Raw genomic sequence first — 25,276 nt, 5'->3', positions numbered from 1 at the left:
CATTATTCATGGCGGATGTGGAAAGATCGTGGGAGAAGCCACGGGCTGAAATTAATTTGGCATGTACAGTACCTCGAGGAGCAAATAAACCTGGCACGGTGCCAGTGGATTTTAAGAGGTTCCCTCTGTAATACATTGTCAAATGACATCCTACATCATCACACACTGTTGAGTATAACTTTTATCACATTTTATTAAAAGAAGCTGAATCCTGAGTCTGTGGAGTCACGAAGCAAAGCACTGAGAAATCCATGAAAGCTATTTTATGTTCAAATGACTTCTTTGCACATTTCAGTATTCAACAGAACAATAGAGTCAGAGTCAGACCAAAATATTGGTTTGGCCTATATACACTCACTTTTTTTTTCTTTCACTTTTTTGATTACACCAGTATGTGTCCTGATTTAACCACTTTCAACCTGGCATCATTATTTTGGGCATGTCTTTAGGCTATAGGATAACATTTTAAAAAGTTACAAAATAAAATAAAAACAGTATACAGTAAGCTCAGATTTGTTTTGAGATTGTACAGTAGATTTGCTATTTATAAGTTAAATGCGATTATTTTTAATTGTTCTTTTGCGTATATAAGTTAAAAGTTCTCAAATATAAAATGTAATCAAATCGTCTTTTTGTACAGTATATCATTCAAAACAATACTTTATTTTCTTCATTTTTTGGGGGGGGATTTCTTAAATCCTATAAATAGTATAGCTCTAAAAGAGTGATGAGTGCTTGCTTGTGTTTCCATGCTTCCATGCTCCTTTAAAGGGTATTTGTTCCAATGGCTGTGATTCAGAGTTGGCAGACATAATATAAGTACAGTAGGCTATATAAAACAAGACACACATCCATAGAAAGCTGCTGTATTAACATTTGTGCTGAGAGGCGCATGAAACATGTCGCTGTCAGGTGTAAACCTTGTAGGCTACTGTTAATTTTCACGAAATGGGGGGAAAAATAGCTTTAGGACACAAAGGGGTCAGTGTCAGCGTCACCCAGTCAGCGTCACACAGCTGATAGCTGCTCAGATGGGTGTGATGAGCGCTTGGATCAATTCTACCCGTTCAGCTATGGCCGCCCTTACCTCTGTTCCAGTGGTTGTATAGTTATTAATTAATCACAAGCTCTTATTAATACTTTTCCTTGGTTAAATATTTATAAATCCCACCTACATACTGAACAACGTCAACGTGAGCTGGTAAATTTTTGGTACTTTTTCAGGACTGTGCATTAATGTTAGGAAAAAAACATAACGATAAATGTACGCATTAAAAGGTTTATGCCTGACAGCGACGACATTTATTTAGGCCCAAATTACAGGCCTCTAGCATTTATTCCCTAGTTTATAAGGGTAAGATTCTAACATTGTGACGGAAAGGCGGACACATCATACTGTATGTACATGTTTCAAAATAACTTACATTTCATGACATTGCACATTAAGGACAAATCTTTAAACTGCAGGACAGGTGCACCATGTCAGCAAGGAGCTCAGCACCCTCCTCTAACATGCATTTACCTGAGGAACTTTAGTAGGCCTACTGTGAGATCTGAATAAGTGTTTGCAGTCTTGGTAAAACTTCAATTCCCACTGCATGGACTTATCTGAAATCTGAATCATAGCCAAAGAGTGGTGTCATGGTCAGATTTTGAATTGACAGTTGTTGTTTTTTTTTACCTCAGCTCTTTGATCACAAAGCTGTATTTCACCCATCTTGCTGAATGTGGCCACATTGGTAAAAAGACGCTTCTATAAAACTTATGAAACTCAGACACGCTCTGGTGCACAAGGGCCCGACGGGCGGTCAAAGAACAGAACTCCTCAGAGAGGTCATTCTCATCTCTGTTCAAAAATCCTCTAGCTTGTCAACTTTGAAGTCCTAGTGTTGTGCAGCCAGGGCAGCCTCCGAGGACTGCCACTTGAACACAGACAATCACACAGAGTGGCTAAGTTTGTGCCGACTTTCTGATCTCGGTGACCCGCTGAGAGGCGATCGCCATTGATTTCCTCCGCTGTGCGGCGGAGAGGGCAGCCTCTGTGCCGGCATGGTAACTGTCCTGTGAGTCCTCGCTGTTCTGGGACTTGGTGCTGTCCTGGGAGTCCAGCTTGTGCCTCAGGGCCCGGCACTGCTCTTCTTTCAGCTCCTGATAGGAGCGGGAGAAGGTGTGAAAGATGGACGTGACGGGGAACGCCATGAGCAGGATGCCGCTCAGGATGCTAGTCAGAGCCACCATCTGGCCGGGGATGCTTCTTGGCACCATGTCTCCGTACCCCACCGTGGTCATGGAGATGACCGCCCACCAGTAGCTGCCGGGGATGCTGGTGAACTCCTGCTTGGCGCCCAGCTCGCTCTCCGCCAGGAACACCAGCGGGGAGAAGAGGGCCATGGCCACGCAAAGGAAGAGCAGCAGCAGGCCAAACTCGCGCGTGCAGCGCCTCACGGTCAGCCCCAACGTCTGCAGGCCCAGGGAGTGGCGTGCCAGGCGCATCACGTAAAATATGCGCAGGGCCCGCAGCACGCGCAGCACCAGGCCCACTTTCTCCAGGTAGTTTTTCTCCGAGCCCTTGGGCTTGTCCGCGGAAAGAGAGTCCACGATGAGGGTGATGTAGTAGGGCAAAATGGCCACCACGTCGATGAGATTGAGAGGCGTGCGCAGGAACTTGGCCTTGCTCGGCGCCTGGATGAAGCGCAGCAGGAACTCCAGAGAGAACCAGGCCACGCACACCGTCTCCAACACGAAGATGTTGTGGCACTTCTGGGAGCACTCCCCCTGATGAAATACAAAACAAAATTAAAACAGTTTAAAGACAGACTCGACTATTATTGAACAGTACATTTATGTATGTGGCACACTGATATGAAGAGGAAAGGACTGTTGAGTATGCCTTTTATTTAATTAAGGATGATAACAAAGGCACAGCGCACAGAAATCAAGAATATCTTGTTTGATCAGCAGTTTCAGTGTTGAAAGTGACAGTCTGTTTCTTTGATCTCAAAACCAGAGAGCTGATATACTTTTGTTCTTCATGTCATGGTTTGAGAACTAAAAATCACACCCGTGTGAACCGAGTGGTGCAACTCCCCTCTCTCTCTCTCTCTCTCCCCCCCCCCTCCCCTCTCTCTCTCTCTCTCTCTCTCTCTCTCTCTCTCTCTCATTAGCAGGCAACTCCCCTCTCCCCCCCCCTCCCCTCTCTCTCTCTCTCTCTCTGTTTCTGCATGGCACAACAGCGCCCCTACTTGTACTCATACTGGTGCTCATGAATACATACATACATACATACATACATAGGTGAACACGGACATTGCTGGTTGTAGGAGTGGTTGCACCACTCAAAAGGAAGAAGAAGAAAAAGCTTCTGTGATGATTTATTGAATAATAAACCAGTAGGGGCAAATAATCAAACGACCAGGCTATATACGTTTTTCTAATTAACTTACTGTAATTGAAAGGAATGAATTTCCTTACTGCAAGCAGTTAAGGTAGAGGTCTGTAACATTATATTATCATTATCTTTATGGGTTATTTAATTAACTTGCTGGCAAATTGAAATATTCTCACTTTTGGTGATCTATTTTTATGAACTGTGAAGCAGTGTGTCTGTCTGCGTGTGAACCAAATAACAGATGGGTGAACTGTGAATCATGTAACTTGGTAGAAATGATCAGTAGACTGCACTGAATAATATAAATCATTTAAGATCTAAATTATATAATCACTATATCATATCTCAGGGCCAGAGATATATAGAACAAGTGGTGCTGTTAAGACAGGGGTTTCACCCCCATGAGCCGGCCATGAGCATTTCAACCCCATGAGCAACAACATATTAACTAGCAGAACTCAAAGCTCACAACACTGGTTGAATGATGAATTACAAAGTAAGTTCAGTCATATAACTCACAACCAATATTTATTATAGAATGAGAATAGAAGTGTGCATATAATATTTTATCTTGGCGTTCGGCTCTGCATTTTTCTCCCTGCTCAGCACAATGAAACACCATCATTAAACATTAGATATACAATAACAACCCATCGGAACATAAATAACAGAGACCACCGGTGGTGCTGGGCAGTGTTGATTTCGTAGACTAAAACTAAGACGAAAAATGTTCACCGACTACCTTTTTTCACTGACAAAAGCTGTTGGAAACTAAAAGAAAACTAAGCTATGGTGACTAAAACTAAGACTAAATGTACTGACAATTTCGTCAACAAATAAAAACTAGACTCAAATATTAGCCAATCTACAAGCTCACAACGCGTCGAGAAGGGCTGAAACAACAGGTCTGGGAATGGACCAAATATGGACCTTTTTTGGTCCATATATGCTAGCGCCCCTCCAAAATAAATATATATAGCCCCTACAAAATATATTCAGCTATTGTGTAGATTTTTGTCCTACACAAACATTACATTCCCATTGACAATGAATTGAGAATTTACGTCATGTAGACGAGAAAATCAGCATTTTTGTCCTACACAAACGGGCATAATAATGGCATAAAAGGGACACAGACATAATAACTGGGTTTCCAACTTGCATCGTTCCAAGTAGGCCAGTGCCCAATGGTATTATTGATTTCTAAACTCATCCCTAATATATTAGAGTTCAGCCAAGGAGATCATGTGATAGCTGCTGTAGTCCTAATAAAGTGAGAGTTAGATTGTAGCCCCCTGGGCTATAGAACCCGCTAAATCAATAATAAACCATATTCCAATAAAGATATTAAAAAAAGGCAAAAATGGATAAAAAATAAAGTAGAGGAGAGCTATTTTCCTTCTTTGTTGAAAAGGCACTTTTCAAGAAAGTTGCATTGTGATGAATAGCATTATCCTTGAGGACTGCAGGCAGATTCTTTCCTTTCTAGTAGGCCTATAGCAGCAAAAACAACAATTTAAATTCACCTGGGTCTTCACATCAAAACAGCAGTTTCTTCTAAAAGCAAATGTGAGTTCTGGCCTGGCTGTGTCTTTGACTGTGATTTCTCACCAAAACCACACAATTAAGCAATGGTTGTTTGAGGCATTTTTTGAGTGGTGCAACCACTCCTATAGACAGCTATGTGTGTCCCTGGGTCTGTCTCTGGGTCCCTAGGTATGTCTGTCCAAGAACGGAAATAGCGTTATAGCGTTTGTTCACCACCAAGTGTCACTGTTGCACAGCCTAACACACAGACACACACAGGCCAGGGCGGAGGGTTTGTACAGTACAGTACAGTACAGTACAGTACAGTACAGTACAGTACAGTACAGTACAGTACAGTACAGTACAGTACAGTACAGTACATTTTTTTAACCTAACTGGACTATAAAATTAATGCTATTACCGTATTTTGAATATTGATATAAAATACTGTGCTTTTTGTGGTATTGTTCCAAGTTCAGTTGGCAGTTAATGCCTGAACCAGTATAAAGCAACTGAGCCGCCTGAGTCATCAGGGCTTCATGGGGTATGTACTGTATATAGCAGTGGTTCCCAAAGTGGGGTCCGGGGACCCCCAGGGGTACCTGAGGGAGTTCCAGGGGGGACCCATCTATTTTGTTCATGTTCATAAAGTGCTAAAGTGTTTAAAGCAGTGGTTCCCAAACTTTTTCATGTCAAGGACCCCCAAATTGACACTACTTAGCCCGTGGACCCCCATTTGAAAAGATATGCCAGGGACCCCCATAAGAGAAGACGTACACATTTAGACGTCTACATTTAGACGTCTACATTTAGACGTACACATTTAGAGTCTACATTTAGACGTACACATTTAGACGTCTACATTTAGACGTCTACATTTAGACGTCTGTATACATTTAGACGTCTACATTTAGACGTCTACATTTAGACGTCTACATTTAGACGTACACATTTAGAGTCTACATTTAGACGTACACATTTAGACGTCTACATTTAGACGTCTACATTTAGACGTCTGTATACATTTAGACGTCTGTATACATTTAGACGTCTACATTTAGACGTCTACATTTAAACGTCTACATTTAGACGTATACATTTATTTGTTATCCGTGTTGCGAGGATGAGGGGGTACCTGGAAAAATATCTACCCCAAAAGGGTTACCTGGTCCAAAAAAGTTTGGGAACCCCTGGTATATAGAAAATACAACATTTTAGGGGGTGAGCTACAACCTTACTACTACTTTGTACTACTAGGACTTATCAGAGGAAATTATGTGAAAGAATAATGAAAAAAATGGGTTTTCACAATAATAAATAAAACATGTTCTAGACAGGGGTTAAATGTCAAAGGTCATAGGTCCAGAGATTTTTAATTTGTGTGAATTTGAGCCTCTGTGGGGGGTATTTATATGCAATGTCATGACCAATGGCATTGCAATGAACATCAATGATGATGTTTAGGTGAAAAAAGAACATCAAAAAAATATAATTAATTAATAAATGAATGAATGAATTAAAATATGTTGTATTATTGCAACGCTTGGTGTTACAGGGCTAAGTGGTTAATTGGTCTTAATGATTTGAGGGAAGAATGTGGAATTGCCTTGTAAATGTGCTACATAAACTTGGCTTGCCTTAAGTGCCAGAAAGAGTGGGACTCTGGGATTTATTCCGTTTATTTACCACTCTCGTTATGTTTCCCTCTGGGCACAACATGGAGAAGGAGAATGGATGTGACAGTTGCTCTACCTTCCATATTGAGTTTCGAGGCGTTTCTCCAGCTTCCACAGAACAACTAACCCTCTTGGCAAAACAAGAATCTCATTACAGTGCCAAAGTGGACGTTCACAGACAACGGATGTGCAGATGGGTATCCTGTGGGGTTTAGAGCAAGATACTCGGTGCATTAGTGTGAATCTCGAACTTTTTAATTCCATGGACCCCCAGTTTGATATGCATTAATTAGGCCATGGATCCTCATCCAAAGTGTTATCCCTGGGACCACAATTAAGCTACAGAGAGTGTACAAATTGTATACCATGTATACTGTACTATATAAATAAACCTTGTGACTGATTTTGTTTTATTACAATGACACTGCATTCATGTCTCGTAACGTATAGTGGCAGTGAATCTGCAATGAATAAAAGTGACGAAACGTGTGCAGACTTCTAAAAGTCAGACGCCCATACTTCACACGAGTAAGTAATAACATTTGATAGCAGTCAACTTGTGACGGTATTGCCTTATTTCGCAACTGTCCCTTGAGATAAGGAATCGCCTCTTATTTGAAAAAAAAAAAAAGATGTGTCCGTTGTTGAGGGACACACTTTGGGCCCTATTTTGCATGTCTTAAGTACCAGGTCGTATGACTTACAGTAACTTAAGCGGAGGTGTGGTCAATGCCATTTGGCTATTCTGAGTGGCCAAACAGCATTGACCACGCCTCCAGGTCTTAAGTTAAGTCATAAGGCCTGGTACTTAAAACATGTAAATAGGGCCCTTTGTTCCTTATTTTGGGGGCTCAATCAATGACACATCTTACAATTTCTAACAGCTCAGATACATAATACAATAATGCAGGTTGTTGTAACCACTTAAACTAACTTCCCAACCACTTAAACTGAACATGAGTTGTCTCTGTACTTGGACTGCTTTTTTTCTGTTTACAGAAATGGCTAATGTATACATGTTGCGATGCCTATTTTTGACAAATGTTCTCCCCATAATATGAATGCTGGTATTCAAGTGGTTATAATATATAAGAACAGTACATATACAGTACACGGGTAGTTGGAAAACCGGCTAGCAGTCACTTTCCCGGTGAAATAATTGCAAATGAGAGCTCTGTCATCTTGCTAGGGGGGGGAAACATTTTTGGAAATAAATCAGTGGTAAGTAATGACAGCCAGAGAATGTGGTGCTGCGTGGTACTTGCCAGTCCAAACTCTTTCAGAAAATAAGAAGAAAAGCAATCATTTCAACATTCAGATGTCTTTTTCTATCAGTTGTTAGAAATAGTTTCCAGTTAAATCAAAGTGAGTGTGTAACACCATAAGATGATTCTGTTCATTTAGTCCACAATCAACAACTCAGGCACCCAGTTTAAAGCTGTAGTCCAGTTCTTATTTTCATTTTCATTTAACCAATCGGTATAGAACTAGTATGTTAATAAAATATATAAGTTGTACATCTGCAGTTGTTGAAGGTGGACTCCCATTTGAACCCCAGGATTCATATTCTGGGGGAACATCACAACGTGTCACATTGCGACAAGAGCTCTGTTAGAAAGCACAGAGCTAACTCAGGCCCAGCTACTAAGTATCAGGTTTAAGTGGTTACTTACGTATATGAGCTTATCATTGAACTTTGATACTGTATGCCTTTCAACATGAACATGAATTGTGTCTCATACCGATCAATAAGGGACGGGGTGCGCACGCTTTTCCGACACACCAAAGGTGGGGACATGCGATGCGATTTAAGGTTAGGTTAGGGATTGAGGTTTCGGATCAATAGTATGTCGGAACTAAAGCCTGTACCCTAAGGGACAAGTCGTTTAGTTTACAAATAAGGGACAATTCCGTATTTCAAGTGACGGTTTGCAACCCTATAGGTAGTAGCCTGGTTGGACACTTGCTGGTTGACAAATACTTGCTTGCCTCTGAGGAGCCTCGCCATTAAAAAGATGGCCATAATTAAGATTACAGGGTTAATGTGGTTAATGTGGTTAACTCTGATCCTCTTCCATAACATACAACAAAAACATACTATATAGTTTACCAAGCTATGTTTCAGAGCGCCCAAAGCACCATTACATTATGTATGTATGGATCCAGTCAGAAGAAGATGGCAGAGAGACACCCGCTGGAGGGAAGAGAGAGTAGATTGAAGTCAAACCAGGTCTTTAATCCTCTCATGTCTGTCTGAAACCCCTCATCTTACTGTGCCCTGTATACGATCAAAGCTTTGCCCTGTGTGTGTGTGTGTGTGTGTGTGTGTGTGTGTGTGTGTGTGTGTGTGTGTGTGTGTGTGTGTGTGTGTGTGTGTGTGTGCGTGCGTGCGTGCGTGCGTGTGTGCGTGCGTGCGTGCGTGCGTGCGTGCGTGCGTGCGTGCGTGCGTGCGTGCGTGCGTGCGTGAGTCTGTGCGCATGTCTGCGTGCATGTGTGTGTCTGAGAGAGAGAGAGACACTGTCTATAGAGAGACTATACTGACACTATACTGACACTTTAAATGTCTCATAACTGCCTCGGTTGAATTTCCAAACGGACATTATTATTTTATTATTTGTATTTTTTGTGACCTTTTCCTTCGGCAGCTCCAAGGGATTTTGAAATTATTTCAATCACTAATACTAATTATGTTTGTTGAATTTATAGATTTTTCATTATACTGGTATAATAATTATAACTCACATACTCACAATCCAAGCTTGGCAACTTTGTCAATATCTATTTATTAGGTTTGGCTCGTTGTTTGGCAGCACAACACTACTGCATGCTGGGACAGAAAACTTTCATTTTTGGCTGGTAGTCCACAAATATTAACCACATTAACCCAAGTATACACTGTTGGCTACGTGCTTATTCTGGGGGCGAACATTTGACAAATGCGTATCATATGTAGGTCTCACATTAAGTTCTCTGGTGCTCAGGGGTGTTCTTTCCAGCACAAGCTCCCAATCCATCAACGCACTGAGAATGTTCTCATGATAACATATTTTTTGCGTATTCTCCACACAACATAATGATATGACTCACGTTAACTATTGATAGAGTTCCCCTTTAATTCTCTCTCCAATTAATTATCTCTACCGTGTCTCACTTCTCTTCTCACACATGGATATGTGAGATGTCGTGAATGTTGAGTCATACGACCGCAAAATGGCACCTTCATGTTTTGCTCATTAGGGCATCCTCACCGCTCTAAAGGAGTGGGGGTAATTACAGAACAGGATTGGCTACAGCTTGGGGCAGTTTGCCCCAAGTTTACCGATATGGCCTTTAGGTTAATCAAATGCCTTTAGAAACAACTGACAGTGAACCTTGGCTTGGATATTAAACTAAGCTTCTGCCATCACCACAGGGGGGGGGAGGCCTCGGCCATAGACGAAATACCAGAATGAAAAGGATAGAATTTGAGCACAAATCTGCAGTTATCAAGGTTGCAGTTATCAAGGTTGCATATGGCCGTTATATACGGCCATATGCAAAAGTCAGAGGAACATGATGCTCTTCCAGTGTCAACGTGGCAATGACTCACACAAAGTTCTGCCTACTTCACCGCTCCTCGTTTCTCTTCCATGGTTCCTTACACTCTGAGCTCTAGCTGCACATTCATCATTACTATGGGCCGTGGCTGTGGAGTCCTTTTGGAAGGGCTGGGATTTATGCATGTGGATTAGGATGGATTGTAGAGGGCTCTAAGAGGGAGCAGAGCTTCACAGTGTTCAGATCTACAGCCCTGGCCCTCATGGGGAGATGGATTTTTGACTTTCCGAAAATGCAGAAATTAATGTTAACACCTTTAAACCCCCAGTTATCCCAAGTGTTGAAGAGGGAACACCACTGGGTAAAGTTATATAATCAATCTCAGGTGGAATATCTTGATAGTTGCACAGTGTATAAACATTACTGGGTGCATTCTTTCAAGTTTTGACTGTTTCTATGCAGTTTTTTGTTTTCTTTTGTAAGATGTATGTTTTCAGGATTTGTTAGTTAGATGTATGCTTTTCTGAATGTTAGTCTTCATTAGCTTTAATATTCATGTGGAAATGAAGTATATTCAACTCAAAACATGCCTGAACCATATACGGCACCACAGTAACAAAGATAGCATCGCAAATCTATTCCAGTACTTTGCCCTTATCACATGCATCATGCATGCCTTTGTGACAGGAACTCAATGGACTCTGGCTTTTCATAGCTACGGGTCTCTACTAGGATTGATATTTGGATCAAATCTGAAGGACTAATATAAAAAATAAATCACACCCGAGTGAACTCAGTGGTGCAACTCCCTGTGCGACTAATATGAACAAATGTGTTTTGCAGAAATTGCACACTGTGTGGCATTTTGTTCGAAACGAACCAATCATGCGAGCTTTGGAAGCCAATCTTATAGCCAATCAGGATGGAATATGGGAAATGGTGCAGATCTGAGTTGATCACATGACTATGGAGATAGTGTATACCGAATTGTGTGATGTATGGATTAAATGTGTACTAGTAATCTACAGAAATGTGTTTTGCCAAAATAGGCCTAATGGTGGTGCTATAACAGGCCGTTGTGGAAAATTTGGGGCAGAGGTTCGTTGTTGGCATCCAGGGAGTGTGCAAAATTTAGCATCGACCAGGTTAACGGTGCCGGAGATTAGCTGGTAACGGACGGACGAACGGACACACACACGGACGCATGCAGATCCTTCGGCCTGGTGGAGACAATAATAACCTTTTATACTGCCTGATGAACTAAGATTAGAAAAAATAAAGTTCTTCCTAATAGTAATCTCACAAGTCACTGAAGTCAGTCTCTTTGCTCAGAAACAACAATCTTACATTCTGTTGGCAAAACTGCGTGGACACAAGTAGAGAGGTTGAAAAATAGCTGCATTGCAGAGCTTTTAGGGTGGTTGTTCATATTGGATCGTAGGTTTGTTGTCGTCCTCAACTTCCTTAAGACTCTCTCCTTACTGGCCTACCGGTATAAGGTATTGCACACTTAAACATCTCCAATTGATCCAGAATGCCGCAGCTTGCTTGGTCTTCAACCAGCCAAAATGCTCACATGTCTCCCCCCCTCTCCGCTCCCTCCATTGGCTCCCGCTGCCTCCATTGGCCCCCACTGCCCGCACCGAGTACAAATTAAACTCTGACACTGACCTTTAAAGCAACCAAAGGTATGGCACCCCCATATCTTCAAGCCTGATCAGACCTTACTTGGTTTATGAGGGTGCTGCCTGGCACATCATTTTGGAGTTTTGTATGTTGACATTATCAATGATAATTTATCATTGCAAGTTGTACGTGGGAGGATACAGTCTTGGCTGCCTTCCCTGATGAAAACACTAAATTGGTTATATTCATTCAATTATGTCTCCAGAACAGTAACTGTAATAGCACACAGTATAGGCCAATGTATTAAAGTGTAGGAATGGATATCTGTAATTAAATTAATTTAAATGGAGCCATTCCATAAAGGAAGTATGTTGATGCTTGGCTATTAAATCCTCCTGCTAATGGATATCGTTGCCACATAAGAGAAGGATGCGTGGGTGACTGAACCGAAGGAGTGGAAAGACCCAGTGTAATTATCAGTGGAAATGCAAGTTGAACTGAAATCCATTCAAGTGTTTAGCAACATGTACTTAATTATTGTGCTCATCAACATTAGTGAAATGAGGAAAACTTCAGGACATCGAGCATGGAACATCACAATTTAGGCATTTAGCAGAAGCTCTTATTCCAGAGTGACTTCCAACTGCATTAGAGATAAGTGCTTCAAACGAGGATACCAGGTAAACATCAGAATCTACCTAATAAAAAAAGCAAGCCATATCTGAATGGGTAGAGAGGCTGCCAGGGAACAAAAGGTCCCCAGTTATGTGTCGAGAAATCCATGAGCAAGACACTTAACACGCCAATATTCTGTTTGATTCCTCCCACTGAAGTGTAGAGGGAGAAATAAGTGAGCCGTGGAAGATTTCTTTGGCTCTATCTTGTGGCATTTTTGCCATGAGCATATAGTAAAGGTGGATATTATGCATCGCATCATAACTCCTGTATCGTGATACGTATTGCGTCATGTATCACATTGTGACTCCTGTATTAGGATACTGTACATAATCGTACACTGTATCACAACTCACTGTATAACTGCCAACACCTACAGTAGCTGAACAATAACACTTTATTTATAAAAAAAAAACAGTGGGCGATTTGTTTCCTCTATGGCACGCTAACACAATAGGTGAACTTGTGCAGACATTTGACTGAGAGCTCAATCAGCGCCTCACAGACAGCATGCAACAGGAGAGGAGACAATGTGCGTATCATGGCAGCTAGGAGACAAGACTCAGTGGGTGCTCTCCTGGCTTTCATCGGCTTTGTCTTCCGGATTGATTTAATCTTTGAAGTTGGTTAACTCAGCAGTTCCCCCCCCCCCCCTCCACTCATGCAGATCCTGTCTCTTTGATAGTGGGAGAAGCTACTCTACGTGGCGGGCCGTCTTCAATCATTGCTGGATTCATGATCGTGAACGGGCTTGACACAAAGGCAATCTGGATGCAGAAGGTCTGTGAAGTGTCAGTTCTAAGCAAACTATGAAAAGACAGAGAAGCTTTATTTTGGTTTTTGCTCCACTTGTAAGCTATACTGACTGTCTGAGTAGCTGTAGTTAGTGGGATCAGGCTCCGAATTGAGTTAATTCACTGTCAAATAAGCGTAGCAATGCAAGATAGTGTGTGGTAATGTCACGTGCTATAAATTACAGACTAGACAATATGAATGTGAATATCCAAATTCTATCTACTTTCATACGCTAATGACACTGATAATTAAAGTTTGGTTGAGGGACTTGGGGAAAAGGCACATAAATAATTTTGTTGACAAAAGCGTACACAATACACATACATGGTCAACTACACTTGCGGGCACACTTAATGCTGCCCGCAGGTTAATATTGAAATACTGATATATTATTGATTTCAGCTGTTACAATTCCGAACTTCAGTCTATATTATTAGCTTAACTAGAGCGGTGCCAGTTGGAGCCTCTACTTGGAACGATGCAAGTAGGAAATGCATGCCCTATCCAGCCAGATATTATGTCTGTGTCCCTTTTATGCCCATATATGGAGTTCATTGTTAGGCATGCCCAAATATGGAGTCTATGCAGACGTCAGAATGATGTCAGAACAGGCCAGCTCCATATATTATGGACCCTGGGCAGGGCCCCTGTCCAGAGCCCAGGCAGAGGCCGTCTTGGGGAGGTTCTGGACAAACGTGGGTCTGACCGACTTGACAGCGGGCACTGCACTCCCTGTGGTGGGGTGGAACACATGTGTCGAATTTGAAGTTGGTGCGGTGAACGGTTCTCGAGTTACGTGGATTACAACAGTACACACACACACAGACAGACAGACTTGGTGCATTTATAGATTATCATTATTATTATTACACGAGCGGTGCCCATTAGAGCCTACAGCCTCTACTTGGAACGATGCAAGTTGGAAATGCATGCCTCACCCAGATATTATGTCTGTGTCCCTTTTACAATATACAATTTAGGCATTTAGCAGACACTCTTAATCCAGAACGACTTACATTAATCAAACACATATATTGTTTCAGAAAGGAAGCCATTGAGGGTTAAAATGGGTCTTGATGCTTTCAACTCGAGTAGAATTGTGAATGTAACTGTAAGTGTCCATGACAAAGAAAATATGTGATGTGGAGACAATAAAGAATATTATTATCAATATGTCTGATCTCATCAATATGGGGGCATATTTAGAATGTGTGCAGGGTTGAGTACGTTGAATCTAGTTTGCATTACTATGGAGGATGCAATACATGGAGGATTTAGTTGACACATTGAAATAAAATTGCCGATAGTCAGCGTGGGCCAGACAGCCAGATTTGGGAGACCAGTAGCTTTGTTGTTGCAAGGAAAGCGGTTAGTGGTTGTTCTAGTCTCAGATCGGTTCAAACACGGTACCGCTCCGATGGAAGGACACAGTATAACTCTATGGGGACACAAAAGCGACACAAACAGTAGGAGCCGGAAGTGGCTCTGGAGGAGGAGGTGCTTACGTCACAGCTTAAATACTCAATAGACTCCAGTCACTTTCAGTTTAGAGCACTACAGAGGGTGTGTGTGTGTGTGTGTGTGTGTGTGTGTGTGTGTGTGCGTGCGTGTGTGCGTGTGTGCTTGCGTGTCCAGCTGAACGCTCGATGACACTCGTTAATGTTACATGGATGTTAGGGTCCATCTGTCAATCTGTCACTGGAAACATTTTCCATTTTCAGAGCTTGCTTTACACAAACTCTGGCACAGTATCAATGTACAATACTAGTAGGATATAGGCCTGCAATTTGACTGTCTCCATTTCATAATTTCCATATTAGTGGCCAGATGCATTAGGTCTGGATTAACACAGTTCTACTTGAAAAGAAAGGGTTATGGCTTCATGGACACAATTTGCATAATCACCATGTTATGTAACAATAATGAGCTTCTTAATTATTATTTTTTTAGATGCAGGTCAAGTAAAAATAATGTAATCGGAAAACGTTTTCATCTGTGGGATTTATCTAAATTGGATTTGAAGGGCAAACTTTGGATAGGAATAGAATTGGAATACACAATTACACACAGTATGCTGTGAATATAGTACATTCACCATATTGCATATTTTAAGTACAGTACATCTGGGAGAGCATAGATGTTACAGTACATATGTTACTGTAGAAGACACGGGCGCATCAGCAGCACAGCAGAGACGAGTGAAAAATGGGATATTCATGTGAAAGCCGTGGGAGCGTATAGTTGTCCCAGAGCCATCTCCTCTGTCTCTGTCATACTGTGATGTATTATCAGACCCAGCCAGACAAGGGAGAGAAGTCACATCTGCATAATCTGCCTTCTTTCAGATGTAAAGCAACATAAGTAATGTATGTCGAACACGCACTGTTCCATGTGAATGTGTTTCATGCGAATTCTGCAGTTCCCTTCCGACATGCCCCCCCCCCCCCACTCCTACATATGGCAACTTCAAACTTCAAACCTTCAAAGTCCTTCGTCTTTCTAAATCTAATGCTTGATGAGACCGTCCTTTTTGTGTCATTTCATTATATATAATATTATATATAATATTTTCAATAATGTTGCATCAAGCATTTGCATTTGTGAGCTTGTTGATCTACTATTTTCAGAAAAAAGTATAACATGCTTGACAAAGATTCTTGAAAATGTCCCTTTTTTACATTTTCACCTATAACGATGCCAAATCGTAAAGTGGTTGGAAGGAGATACCAGCATTCACTGATGATATCGACGATAGGTTAAAAGATGGCTAAATGATGGCTGCTGCTGATGACACTGATTAGCATTTCAGCCATCAGTCGCAAAACACTGATCTCATGGCCATTGATGAACACTGATGATGATTAAAAAACAAAAACTCACCCTCTCCTCCTCCTCTCTGATGTCCGGCATGGTGCTGACGCATATCGTCACCGCCGTGATGGCCACGAACACCACCGACAGGCAGGCGAAGATCTTCCCGGGGATGCCCGAGTGAGGGTTCTCCACCATGTCCCGCAGGTGCCGCATGCAGGTGGCCGTGCGGGTCTCCTCCGCCATGGCCTGCTCCTGCTCCTCGCAGGACGGAGAGGTGAGGTCGGCCTCCTCCTCCTCCAGCCTCTGCTGCTGCTTGTACTCCTCCTGCCGGAAGCGGAGCTTCCGGAGGCAGCACCACTCCAGCTTGTTCTCCTCCACGCCCCAGTAGAGCAGCTCCTCCTGGAAGGAGAGCGCGCACATCTCGCGCAGCAGCCGCAGCTTGCCCGCCGCCAGGAACGTGACGATGGTGCGGAAGGCCGAGGGGCTGCGGTCGAAGAAGTACTCGTTGCGGCTGCCGTCGTAGTCGTCGCACACGTCCATGATCTCCTGCTCGCTGCTGCAGCCGCGCAGCTTCCCCAGCCGCGTCATGGGGAAGTCGTCCAGTGTGGACCAGGGGATGCGGTACTTGATGCCCCCCACGTTGATGATGGCCACCCCGTCCGGCACGCCACCCCCCAGCTCATCTCCCTGCTCCTGGTGGTGGTGGTGGTGGCGCAGGAGCTGGGCACGCTTGTAGAACTCGCCCTTCTTGGCGACCTCCTCCTGTTGTGTGTTCCCCACGGGGTTGAAGTGGAAGGTGGTGAACTGGTTCTCGGTGCTGCCGGCCAGGAAGGCCACCTCCTGGTACATCCCTGCCTCTTCGTGGGTGGGGGGTCGGCCGGACCCCCGTCCTGCGTGCTGCAAGGGGAGGCGGCTTCACGGGGTGTGCGCAAGGCGGCCCGGACCGTGACACCCATTCAGCAGCGCAGCGGGTCTCTATACAGGAGAGGAAAGAGTGTGATGATTCAGCGCATTAGGAAGAAATAGAGGCTGCAACACTGGTAGAAAACTCAGCTCCACTGGTTTATTGATTCAACGTTTCGATCACTGGGATTTTCTCCGAAACATTGAATCAATAAACCAGTGGAGTTTTCTACGGACTGTTGCGGACTCTATTTCTTCCCCTTGTACTGCCTTTTGTCCAGCACCTGGGCTAGAGTGGAGGTGCATGCTCTATATTACCTTTGATGATTCAGCGCATTCTCACACCCCGTTGTGTCAAATGGGTGACAGGTGTGTTGGGACAGGATTTGCCCAAGGCTGCACCCGTTTGACACAACCTGTGTGTCCCCTGTGTGTGTCAGACGACCGTGACATGACCGGATATGGGTCCTGTCCTGTCGCATGTTCTTCTGACAGTCTGTTTGCCTACCTTGTTTTGAAATGGACAAGTCATCCAATTACAATTTGGAAGTGAAAACGACACTTCCGCATTCCCCAGTGGGCGTTAAATAATGACGCAATAGGGGAGTCCCAATTAAAGCATCAGATGCGTATGGTCAGATTTTGGCCTCAACTCACGACTTGAGAGTGGGAATAAGAATGCACTGTATGATTAGCTGCATGCGCGATCATTAAAATACCTCACAGACTGAATGAAAACATGTCAAGGTTAATAATCTATCAACTCGGACGTGAATGGATGAACACATCCACATAAACAGAACCTGTGACTCATGAGGGTTTGCATTTTTTTTCCGGGCAACTGTCAAAACAGTGTCTTTACTGAGGTTTCATTATGACCGAAACTCGGGGTGAGGCAAATTGATGTCAGCTTGTAGTCTGAGCCTCATGTGGGGGAATTAATTATGTTGTTTTCCTACTTAACGCATCGCCAGACTCTGGAATTAAGCCATTTCAAGTTTTGTTTTGCAAAGTTTAGTCATCTGAAGTAAACTCATGGCAATTAATTAATTAGAGAGTGCAGACCTAATCTAGTCAAAGCACCAAAGTGATTTTCACTTTGGTACATAAAGCAGAAATCCTCGTATTTGGGAATGAATTGATATTGTGAACATTTCTAGATAAACAAAAACATAAAGATGAGAGACCCAATCTTACATTCTAACAATATTGTAAAGATATTGTGGACTGTAATAACAAAACTAAATTGAATTGCTCAACTCAATATAAAATGCTGTTGGCATATATTTGACATTATTGATTTGTTTAAATTCATCGTATTGACGTTGGACCAGCCGTTTTGAAAGGTGTATTGATTTGGTGTGACTCGTGTGTGTCCCATCCTGCTTTGCATGCCAAATCCTTTCAGTGGCATCATCAGTTTAAACATACAATGGCACTGCACAACAAACATAGCAAATCAACAAACTCACAACAGGTTGTGATCTGTTGTGAGCTCGTAGATCCTTCAGTGACCATACGAACATTTTATAAAAAGGCAAAACAGCGTATTGACAAAATAACTGCCTAATGGCACAACATGCTATACCCAGAACATGGTGCACTTAGGCCTATACAAGACTTGACATGAAAATTGTCATTATTATTATTTCACCTCAGGATGTGGTTTGGTTAGGTATGGTGGCAGAGTGCAGACAGGGGAAATGAAGAGAGAGGGGGAGGCAGATACGGATGGGAGAGAAAAGAGAGAGAAAAAGATGGAACAGTAAGAGCGGTTGTGAGATGGACAGGAAATAAATAAATGGTCAGAGTGTGAGGTGTGTGCGTGAGTGCGTGAGAGAGGAGAGAGCAAGAGGGGTTGTTAGTGAGAAAGAAAGAAACTGTCAGATGGTGGGAATATGTGACAGACAGAGAGAGACAGAGGGTTGAATAACTGCATGTATTTCCACCACTTCTGCCTGGCACAACAGGTCTTGTAGAAACCTGGGTGATTTCAATCTGGTTAAATGCTATATATCCACTCCCCTGACCTTTGTGAGCAGGGCTTAGTGAGGCACTCCTCATATCTCCCTCAAAACAAACAAATCACTGGCTTCCTTTAAAACCGGTCTGAACAATCACCTAGCAATGTCAGAGGGTCAAAAGGAGAGAAGATGACTGCCCAACCTCCCTATACCCCCCTCAGAGTGATTTTTTTTAATATATTTTTTTACTTCCATCTGAACATACCGGTAGTTATCATATTTTTTAGATATCTCGATTATTGTCATCATTGTGTTGTGAATGAATGCATGGGACCCGAATGGAAACAAGACCGCAAGGTCTTTTTTTCGGCGCTATCCTTTTGGATCAATGTGCTTTGACTGTACCATGTACTGTTTTGCATTTGTCATTGTCTAATAGAATAATCAATCAATCTCTTCGTATGACAACAATGCCACGGCAAACAAGATCTTCACATCTTCAAGAGCTCTAAATCAAATTAAGACTTTCTCTCTGAAGCCACGTTCTCCTTATGCTGTGACACGTCTGTGTTTTATTCAACATGTTACACTTACAATTCAGGGAAATTCTGATTGGTGAAACAGCATGAACAGAGGAGGCGTATTGGATTTGAACACTGCGACTGCAGCGAGTTTGCTTATGGCAAAGGTTTCCAAAGTGGGGTCCGGGTCCCTAGGGGTCCTTGAGAGAGTTTGGGTGTGCCCAGCTAAATGATGAACAGTTTAGAGTACACTTAAGCCCCATTTAGTTTTTTTGTCAATTTGAAAATATAGCCACTCTAAACCACACGTTATATGCAGTCCATACAGTGCTGGACAGGAATTTATCTTTCCCTGCCTTTCAATTGTGTGATAGTCCTCTCATAACATGCAAGGAAGTAAAATACCTTGGTGATTGGCTGGATGACAGAGATCGTCGTAAAATGTATGCACAGGCAAATATGTTACAACATTTTCTATGTGTTCTGTTGATGTTAAGTGTTCACTGTTCAGAGCCTATGTTCACTCCTCTGTGCACTGCTCATCTCTGGCATGCGTACAGGGTGAGGAGTATGCAGAGGCTCAAAGTGGCCTATAATTATGCTATGAGGTTGTTAATCCACATTCCTCGATGGCATAGTGCCAGTCAAATATTTGTGACCGCTGGTGTACAGTACCCACCTGGTATGCACTGTTAAGACATGTTGATGTATAATTTTATGTGTTGGCTTGATGTGTCAGAGAACAGAATCATGGAGGCTCTAACCAGCCCCATGAAAAGCAGTTACAGATACACATCCAGACTTAGAGAGCATTGGCGTAACAGCCTCTATACTTTTTGTTATTAAACTTACCTGCCTGAATTGGCACTGGACAGCCAACTTATGACATGTATACTGGTGATCTGACTTGATGTACTTTATATATATTTCACGGGGCAACCCGTGCCCTATATACAAATGAATTGAACACATGAAACTGCTTTCCAGACAATTGGACTCGAGTCATAGTGACTCGACTCGAGTCGCATATTTGACGACTTGCGACTCGACTCGGACTTTGAATGTAAAGACTTGCGACTCGACTCGGACTTGGAAGGTAAAAGACCAACGAGACTTGAGACTTGACTCCGACTTGCTAGCCAATGACTCCCGACTCGACTCGAGACAAGATGACTTAAGTGACTTGTTTTGTTTCCGAGCATACGGTATTTGAATACAGCGTCGGTGTGCAGCGCAACTCCACTCGCACACTAAGGCAAAACCTTTATTTTCACCACACAGCTGCAGTAGATTGAAAAGTTGCTTCCTACCTTTGAGTTAGTGTTGCTGAAAGACACCCAGATCCAATTGTATATTCCATATTTCCATATGTACTAACTAAGTGTGAAGTTGTGTCTGTAAACTAGTGTCAACACGGAAGCACACAGTGACAGTTGTGAGCATGCGCAGATTGCACTGCCTCTGCTCCAGCGTACAGGGACAAAACGGCCATTAGGGGGAGCCATAGTACAGTGAAATACAGTGGGGAATATATATTGATTATGATTCATTGATTGAATACTTTATTGGCAGAAATGTAATCGGTATAGGGTACAGTCAAACACTGATCAAAAAGGGATCACTGAAAAAAGTCCTTGCTGTCTTGTTTCCATTCGGTCCTGGGTAATCAATTCATAATCATGACAAGTCACATGACAAATAACAAAATTCAAATTCTAGACTTGACACAACCTTGTGACTCGACTTGTGACTCGGCTTGACTTGCCCACAACAGAAAGACTTGGGACTCGACTTGGACTTGGGACCAAATGACTTGGGACTCTACTTGGGACTCGGACCTGAGGGTTGGATTGACTTGGGACTCGACTTGGACTTGGGACCAAATGACTTGGGACTCGACTTGGGACTCGGACCTGAGGGTTTGGACTGACTTGGGACTCGACTTGGACTTGGGACCAAACGACTTGGGACTCGACTTGGACTTGGGACCAAACGACTTGGGACTCGACTTGGACTCGGACCGGAGCGACTTGAACAATTGTCTGCTGCTTTCTATAATAATGAAAGGACTAATGTTTTAACCTTGGGTATTGAAAGTGTAAGCACTGATTTGTTGTCTCTCCTGCACTGCTGGTGGAAATTCCCTTGATTAGGAATGGGCCAAGTGTTGTGCAGGAGAAGGGTTTGTTACTTCTTATGCTTTGAGTATTTTCATTGAGTTTTCATGCTTATTTATATTTGTTTAATTGTAACACATCTTTAGTATAACTATTTATGTGTAAGAAATGTGGTTAATTGATTCTGTCCTGTGGTAGGATCCACTATTTAAGGGAGGCTGCAGGGACAGACTAGTCGGTTGGTTGTGGGCTTTAACACGGCTAACAGTCCTGAGGGAGAGCTACAGAGCCTTGTGTGACCAAGGTTTAACCTGAAGAGAGTTCTCATCCTATTTGGTCTATTGGGTTCAATTGTGTCTGCCTAAGTAGTAAGTATTTATTTTGTTGGCCAGTATTTCGTTTTTGCTTTTGATATGTGAATTGCACTGAAGAAAACTGTCTGGAGGTTGGTGGAGGAGTTTGGGGAAAATAAAAGCCCTTAACTACCATTTCTGACTGTTCTTGGAGCCTTGTCCGTTCGGGCAAATATATACAGTACTGTGTCTATTATATTTTGTGCTGTTTTCTTTTATATGGACCCACGGTTCTGAAATAAAGTTTATTATAATAACGCATATCATTCAACATGCAAGCTTAAATGAGTTATTATAAATGTTCTGTCAAATATTCTGCTATAGGCTCTCTCGCAAAATATTTTCAAATAGGGGTCCTTACATGTTCTCCCCGTGTCCCCTAGGGTAGGTACCCGCACAAAAAACATGCAGTAATCCTGGTCTCTAAACTACCTCCCCCTGGCCAGCCTGATGGAGGAGAAAGGAACTAATGTGATCCTTCCACGCACTACGTTCGGCTGGGGAAACTCCCCCCCTGTCAAGTGACAAGCAGCAGCTTGGACTCCTCATGTATAGAAGGAAGCATGAGGTCAGTCTGCTGCCCTCATACATACTGTATATATATATATATATATATATACATACATACCGGTATATATATATATATATATATATATATATATATATAGCACACACCACACGTGTGTGATGCATTCTGGCTTCAGTTTGTAGATTATTATTTTGTTCTTCTCTCTTTCACAATTGGCCCCCCTGCCACCACAACTTTGAAAACCTGTGGCTTATATATAGTAGTGGCCTCTCTCCATCCATAGTAATAATATAGGGTTTGTGGTACTGTGAGACTCACTAGTCATTTTGAAATACACCAAAGCCTCCAGGGGAGGCCAGTGATTGGGACAGCAGGCAGCAGTTTATTGGGCATGACACTGCATTGCACCCAGGGATGGACTCACATGACTAAACAAAGGAAGAGAAATCCGCTCTCATGGGGTCCTGAATATGGCATTTCCAATACTGGTTCGTTCATCATTTAACTAATCTAAAATCTTGTGTTTATAATTATCTGCAGATGCCTTGCAAGGCATTTGAATATGTTTTGGAAATGGTGAAGCATAATTTTACATAACGAAGTACAAACACTGTGATCCAACTTTGGAAAGTAAACATAATATACTTTAAAAGTTGATTGACAGTCCTCTCTGTGTCTATCTTTCTAGCCTATAATGCCTATATCCCTGCCATTGGGGTTGGATTGCATTGTCTTCTAAATCATTCCGTCTGGTGCAGCATTATTACAACTTATTTGGGGACAGAGGCCTTCATTTATGAAACCCTAACCCAAAAGTAACCATTATTTCAAAGAATGGAAAATTACAAGGTAAAAACTGGGATTTAAATACACTTGTTTGTTATGCAATTGGCACCAGTCACTCTGGCCTTGTCTTGTCTGGTCTGTTCTGGTCTTCTCTGCGCCACAGGAAATAGAAGACAGTAATTGGAACAGAATAGATGAAGTGCCAGGATGTGGATGTGTGTGTGTGTGTGTGTGTGTGTGTGTGTGTGTGTGTGTGTGTGTGTGTGTGTGTGTGTGTGTGTGTGTGTGTGTGTGTGTGTGTGTGTGTGTGTGTGTGTGTGTGTGTGTGTGTGTGTGTGTGTGTGCGCGCGCGTGCATGTGTACGAAACAATCGCAACACTACTTAAATGTGGGTCATGACCTGTGTGTCGAGTGTCATGTCTTCTCTCTCTGCTATAGCCTCTTTTAGTATCTTTTCAACTTTAATGCTTCCACTTAAGCAAAAACCTCTTCAACAGCTGAGAGATAACACATTTCATAATGCACTGGGACAGTACTGTAAAGTGTGCTCTAAATGTAAACGGGGTCCATTTGGGTTACATTTGTGCACTCTCAGAGCTACAAATGGATACATTAACATAGTATTTTACTGTGCTGTATCTGCACAGGTGGAGATAGCTCGCAGCAATAAACGTTTAAAGATAACAGCACAGCCACACAACTGGAAAGTAACAATGTATTTACTCAATACTTAGGGTAAGTAGTATAAAGTACAGTACTTGAGTACAATTACTTAGTTACAATGTTGAGGTACTTTTACTTTACTTGGGTATTTATTGATACATTTTATATCATGATAATTATTGGACTAGATATCTAGGTTAATATGGTGATATGACATTATTTGATGTTTTGTTTTACTCACTTAAAAGCCCTTTAAACACAAAAAATAGCTGATTAAGAAAATATTCACATTATCTTCACAATAGTATTATCATCACAATATCGATATTTAGGTAGGCCTATATTTGGTCAAAAACATATGTGATATTTGATTGTGTCCATATCCGCCCAGCTCTACTTAAAATGTAATTTCCATTTGAATGAAGGTGCTCATCATTGGCCTGTGTGTATAGCCTACTGTAACTCATTAACTCCTATATTGACTGGATTGCCTGCAAATAATCCATGGGGAATTGAATTGTAAAGAAAAGGCATCTTGTCTGTAGGGAGTTGCCTTGGTTACCACACATTAGAATAGGGATGTACGTTCTAAACGTTGCAATTAAACTTGATGAAGGGTCAGTAGTCCGAAGCCATAAACAACCAATTGGACGAGGAATCCCTAGAAATAAATGTGTGGGCTACATTTGGCAATATTGAAAAAGATCTCCACACTATCAGCAATAAGGTATAGTTCCACATACTGTAGGGCAGGCTACTATATATACACACATAATGGGCTTAGTAGTAGGCGACAGTCTAAAAAGATAACACAGACCTATAGCCTAAATTAAGTCATTTGGCAACAGTAGGCTGATGCGTAAACATGATTTTAACGCATAGTCCTACATATTTATTTTGTAACATTATTTCGAAACAGGTTGTCTTACCTGCTATGATTGGCGTTTGTTCATCTGTTTGTTGATTTGTAGCAATCCTCAATATTCATGCCCTAAGTTTCCATGCAAGTGCCTTGTGACTGTATAATGCAAATAACGCCAAGTGTTCCGTTGCGATAAGTATTGCATTCTACTTGAGACCCGCGGAGTTACAAAGTTGCGCTTGAAACACGGAGCTCAAAACGAGGCGATAATAGGTCCATGGCCAATGTGACTATAGTCCGAAGGGACGATTATTCCACAACGAATTCCAAGTCCGTCTGTTGTCAGAGCAGAGCTGTCGGAGGAGCAATTGTGAGAAGGGTACAGTTGTAAACAACATGAGTGAAGGTGGTGTCAATAATAATGCCCTGTCAGCCCGGCTGTCCTGCGCGTCTTTACGCTGCGCGCTTCTCCTCTATATTGAAAACGACTGACTGACTGACTGAGTGACTGCAGCTGCTGCCGCTCAATATATCACACAG

At 42.4% G+C, this 25,276-nt stretch overlaps 1 protein-coding gene across 3 annotated transcripts; it reads right to left on the bottom strand.

Moving 5' to 3' along the window:
• Nucleotides 1-289: 289 nt before the first annotated feature.
• kcng2 (potassium voltage-gated channel, subfamily G, member 2) lies at nucleotides 290-25,206 on the bottom strand. 3 transcript variants are annotated; one of them, XR_013965592.1, is made up of 4 exons: nucleotides 24,804-25,206; nucleotides 16,105-17,013; nucleotides 1,141-2,775; nucleotides 290-1,047 (listed from the first exon to the last, which is right to left on the bottom strand). XR_013965592.1 is itself a non-coding variant. In XM_080786820.1 (4 exons), the coding sequence occupies exons 3-4, from the start codon at nucleotides 16,885-16,887 to the stop codon at nucleotides 1,951-1,953; spliced, it is 1,608 nt and encodes a 535-aa protein (XP_080642946.1). In that variant the 5' UTR covers nucleotides 16,888-17,013; nucleotides 17,260-17,449; nucleotides 24,804-25,206; the 3' UTR covers nucleotides 290-1,950. The 3 variants fall into 3 exon arrangements, 2 of the variants coding, with proteins under 2 accessions (XP_080642946.1, XP_080642945.1); XM_080786820.1 differs by adding an exon at nucleotides 17,260-17,449 and having other exon boundaries at nucleotides 290-2,775; XM_080786819.1 differs by having other exon boundaries at nucleotides 290-2,775.
• Between the last annotated feature and the right edge of the window lie 70 nt (nucleotides 25,207-25,276).

This window comes from Protomyctophum bolini (assembly GCF_963924005.1).
Source record: "Protomyctophum bolini genome assembly, chromosome: 17".
NCBI classification, from domain to species: domain Eukaryota; kingdom Metazoa; phylum Chordata; class Actinopteri; order Myctophiformes; family Myctophidae; genus Protomyctophum; species Protomyctophum bolini.
Note: the sequence above shows the minus strand (reverse complement) of the source record. Positions and strands in the feature narration are given on the sequence as shown.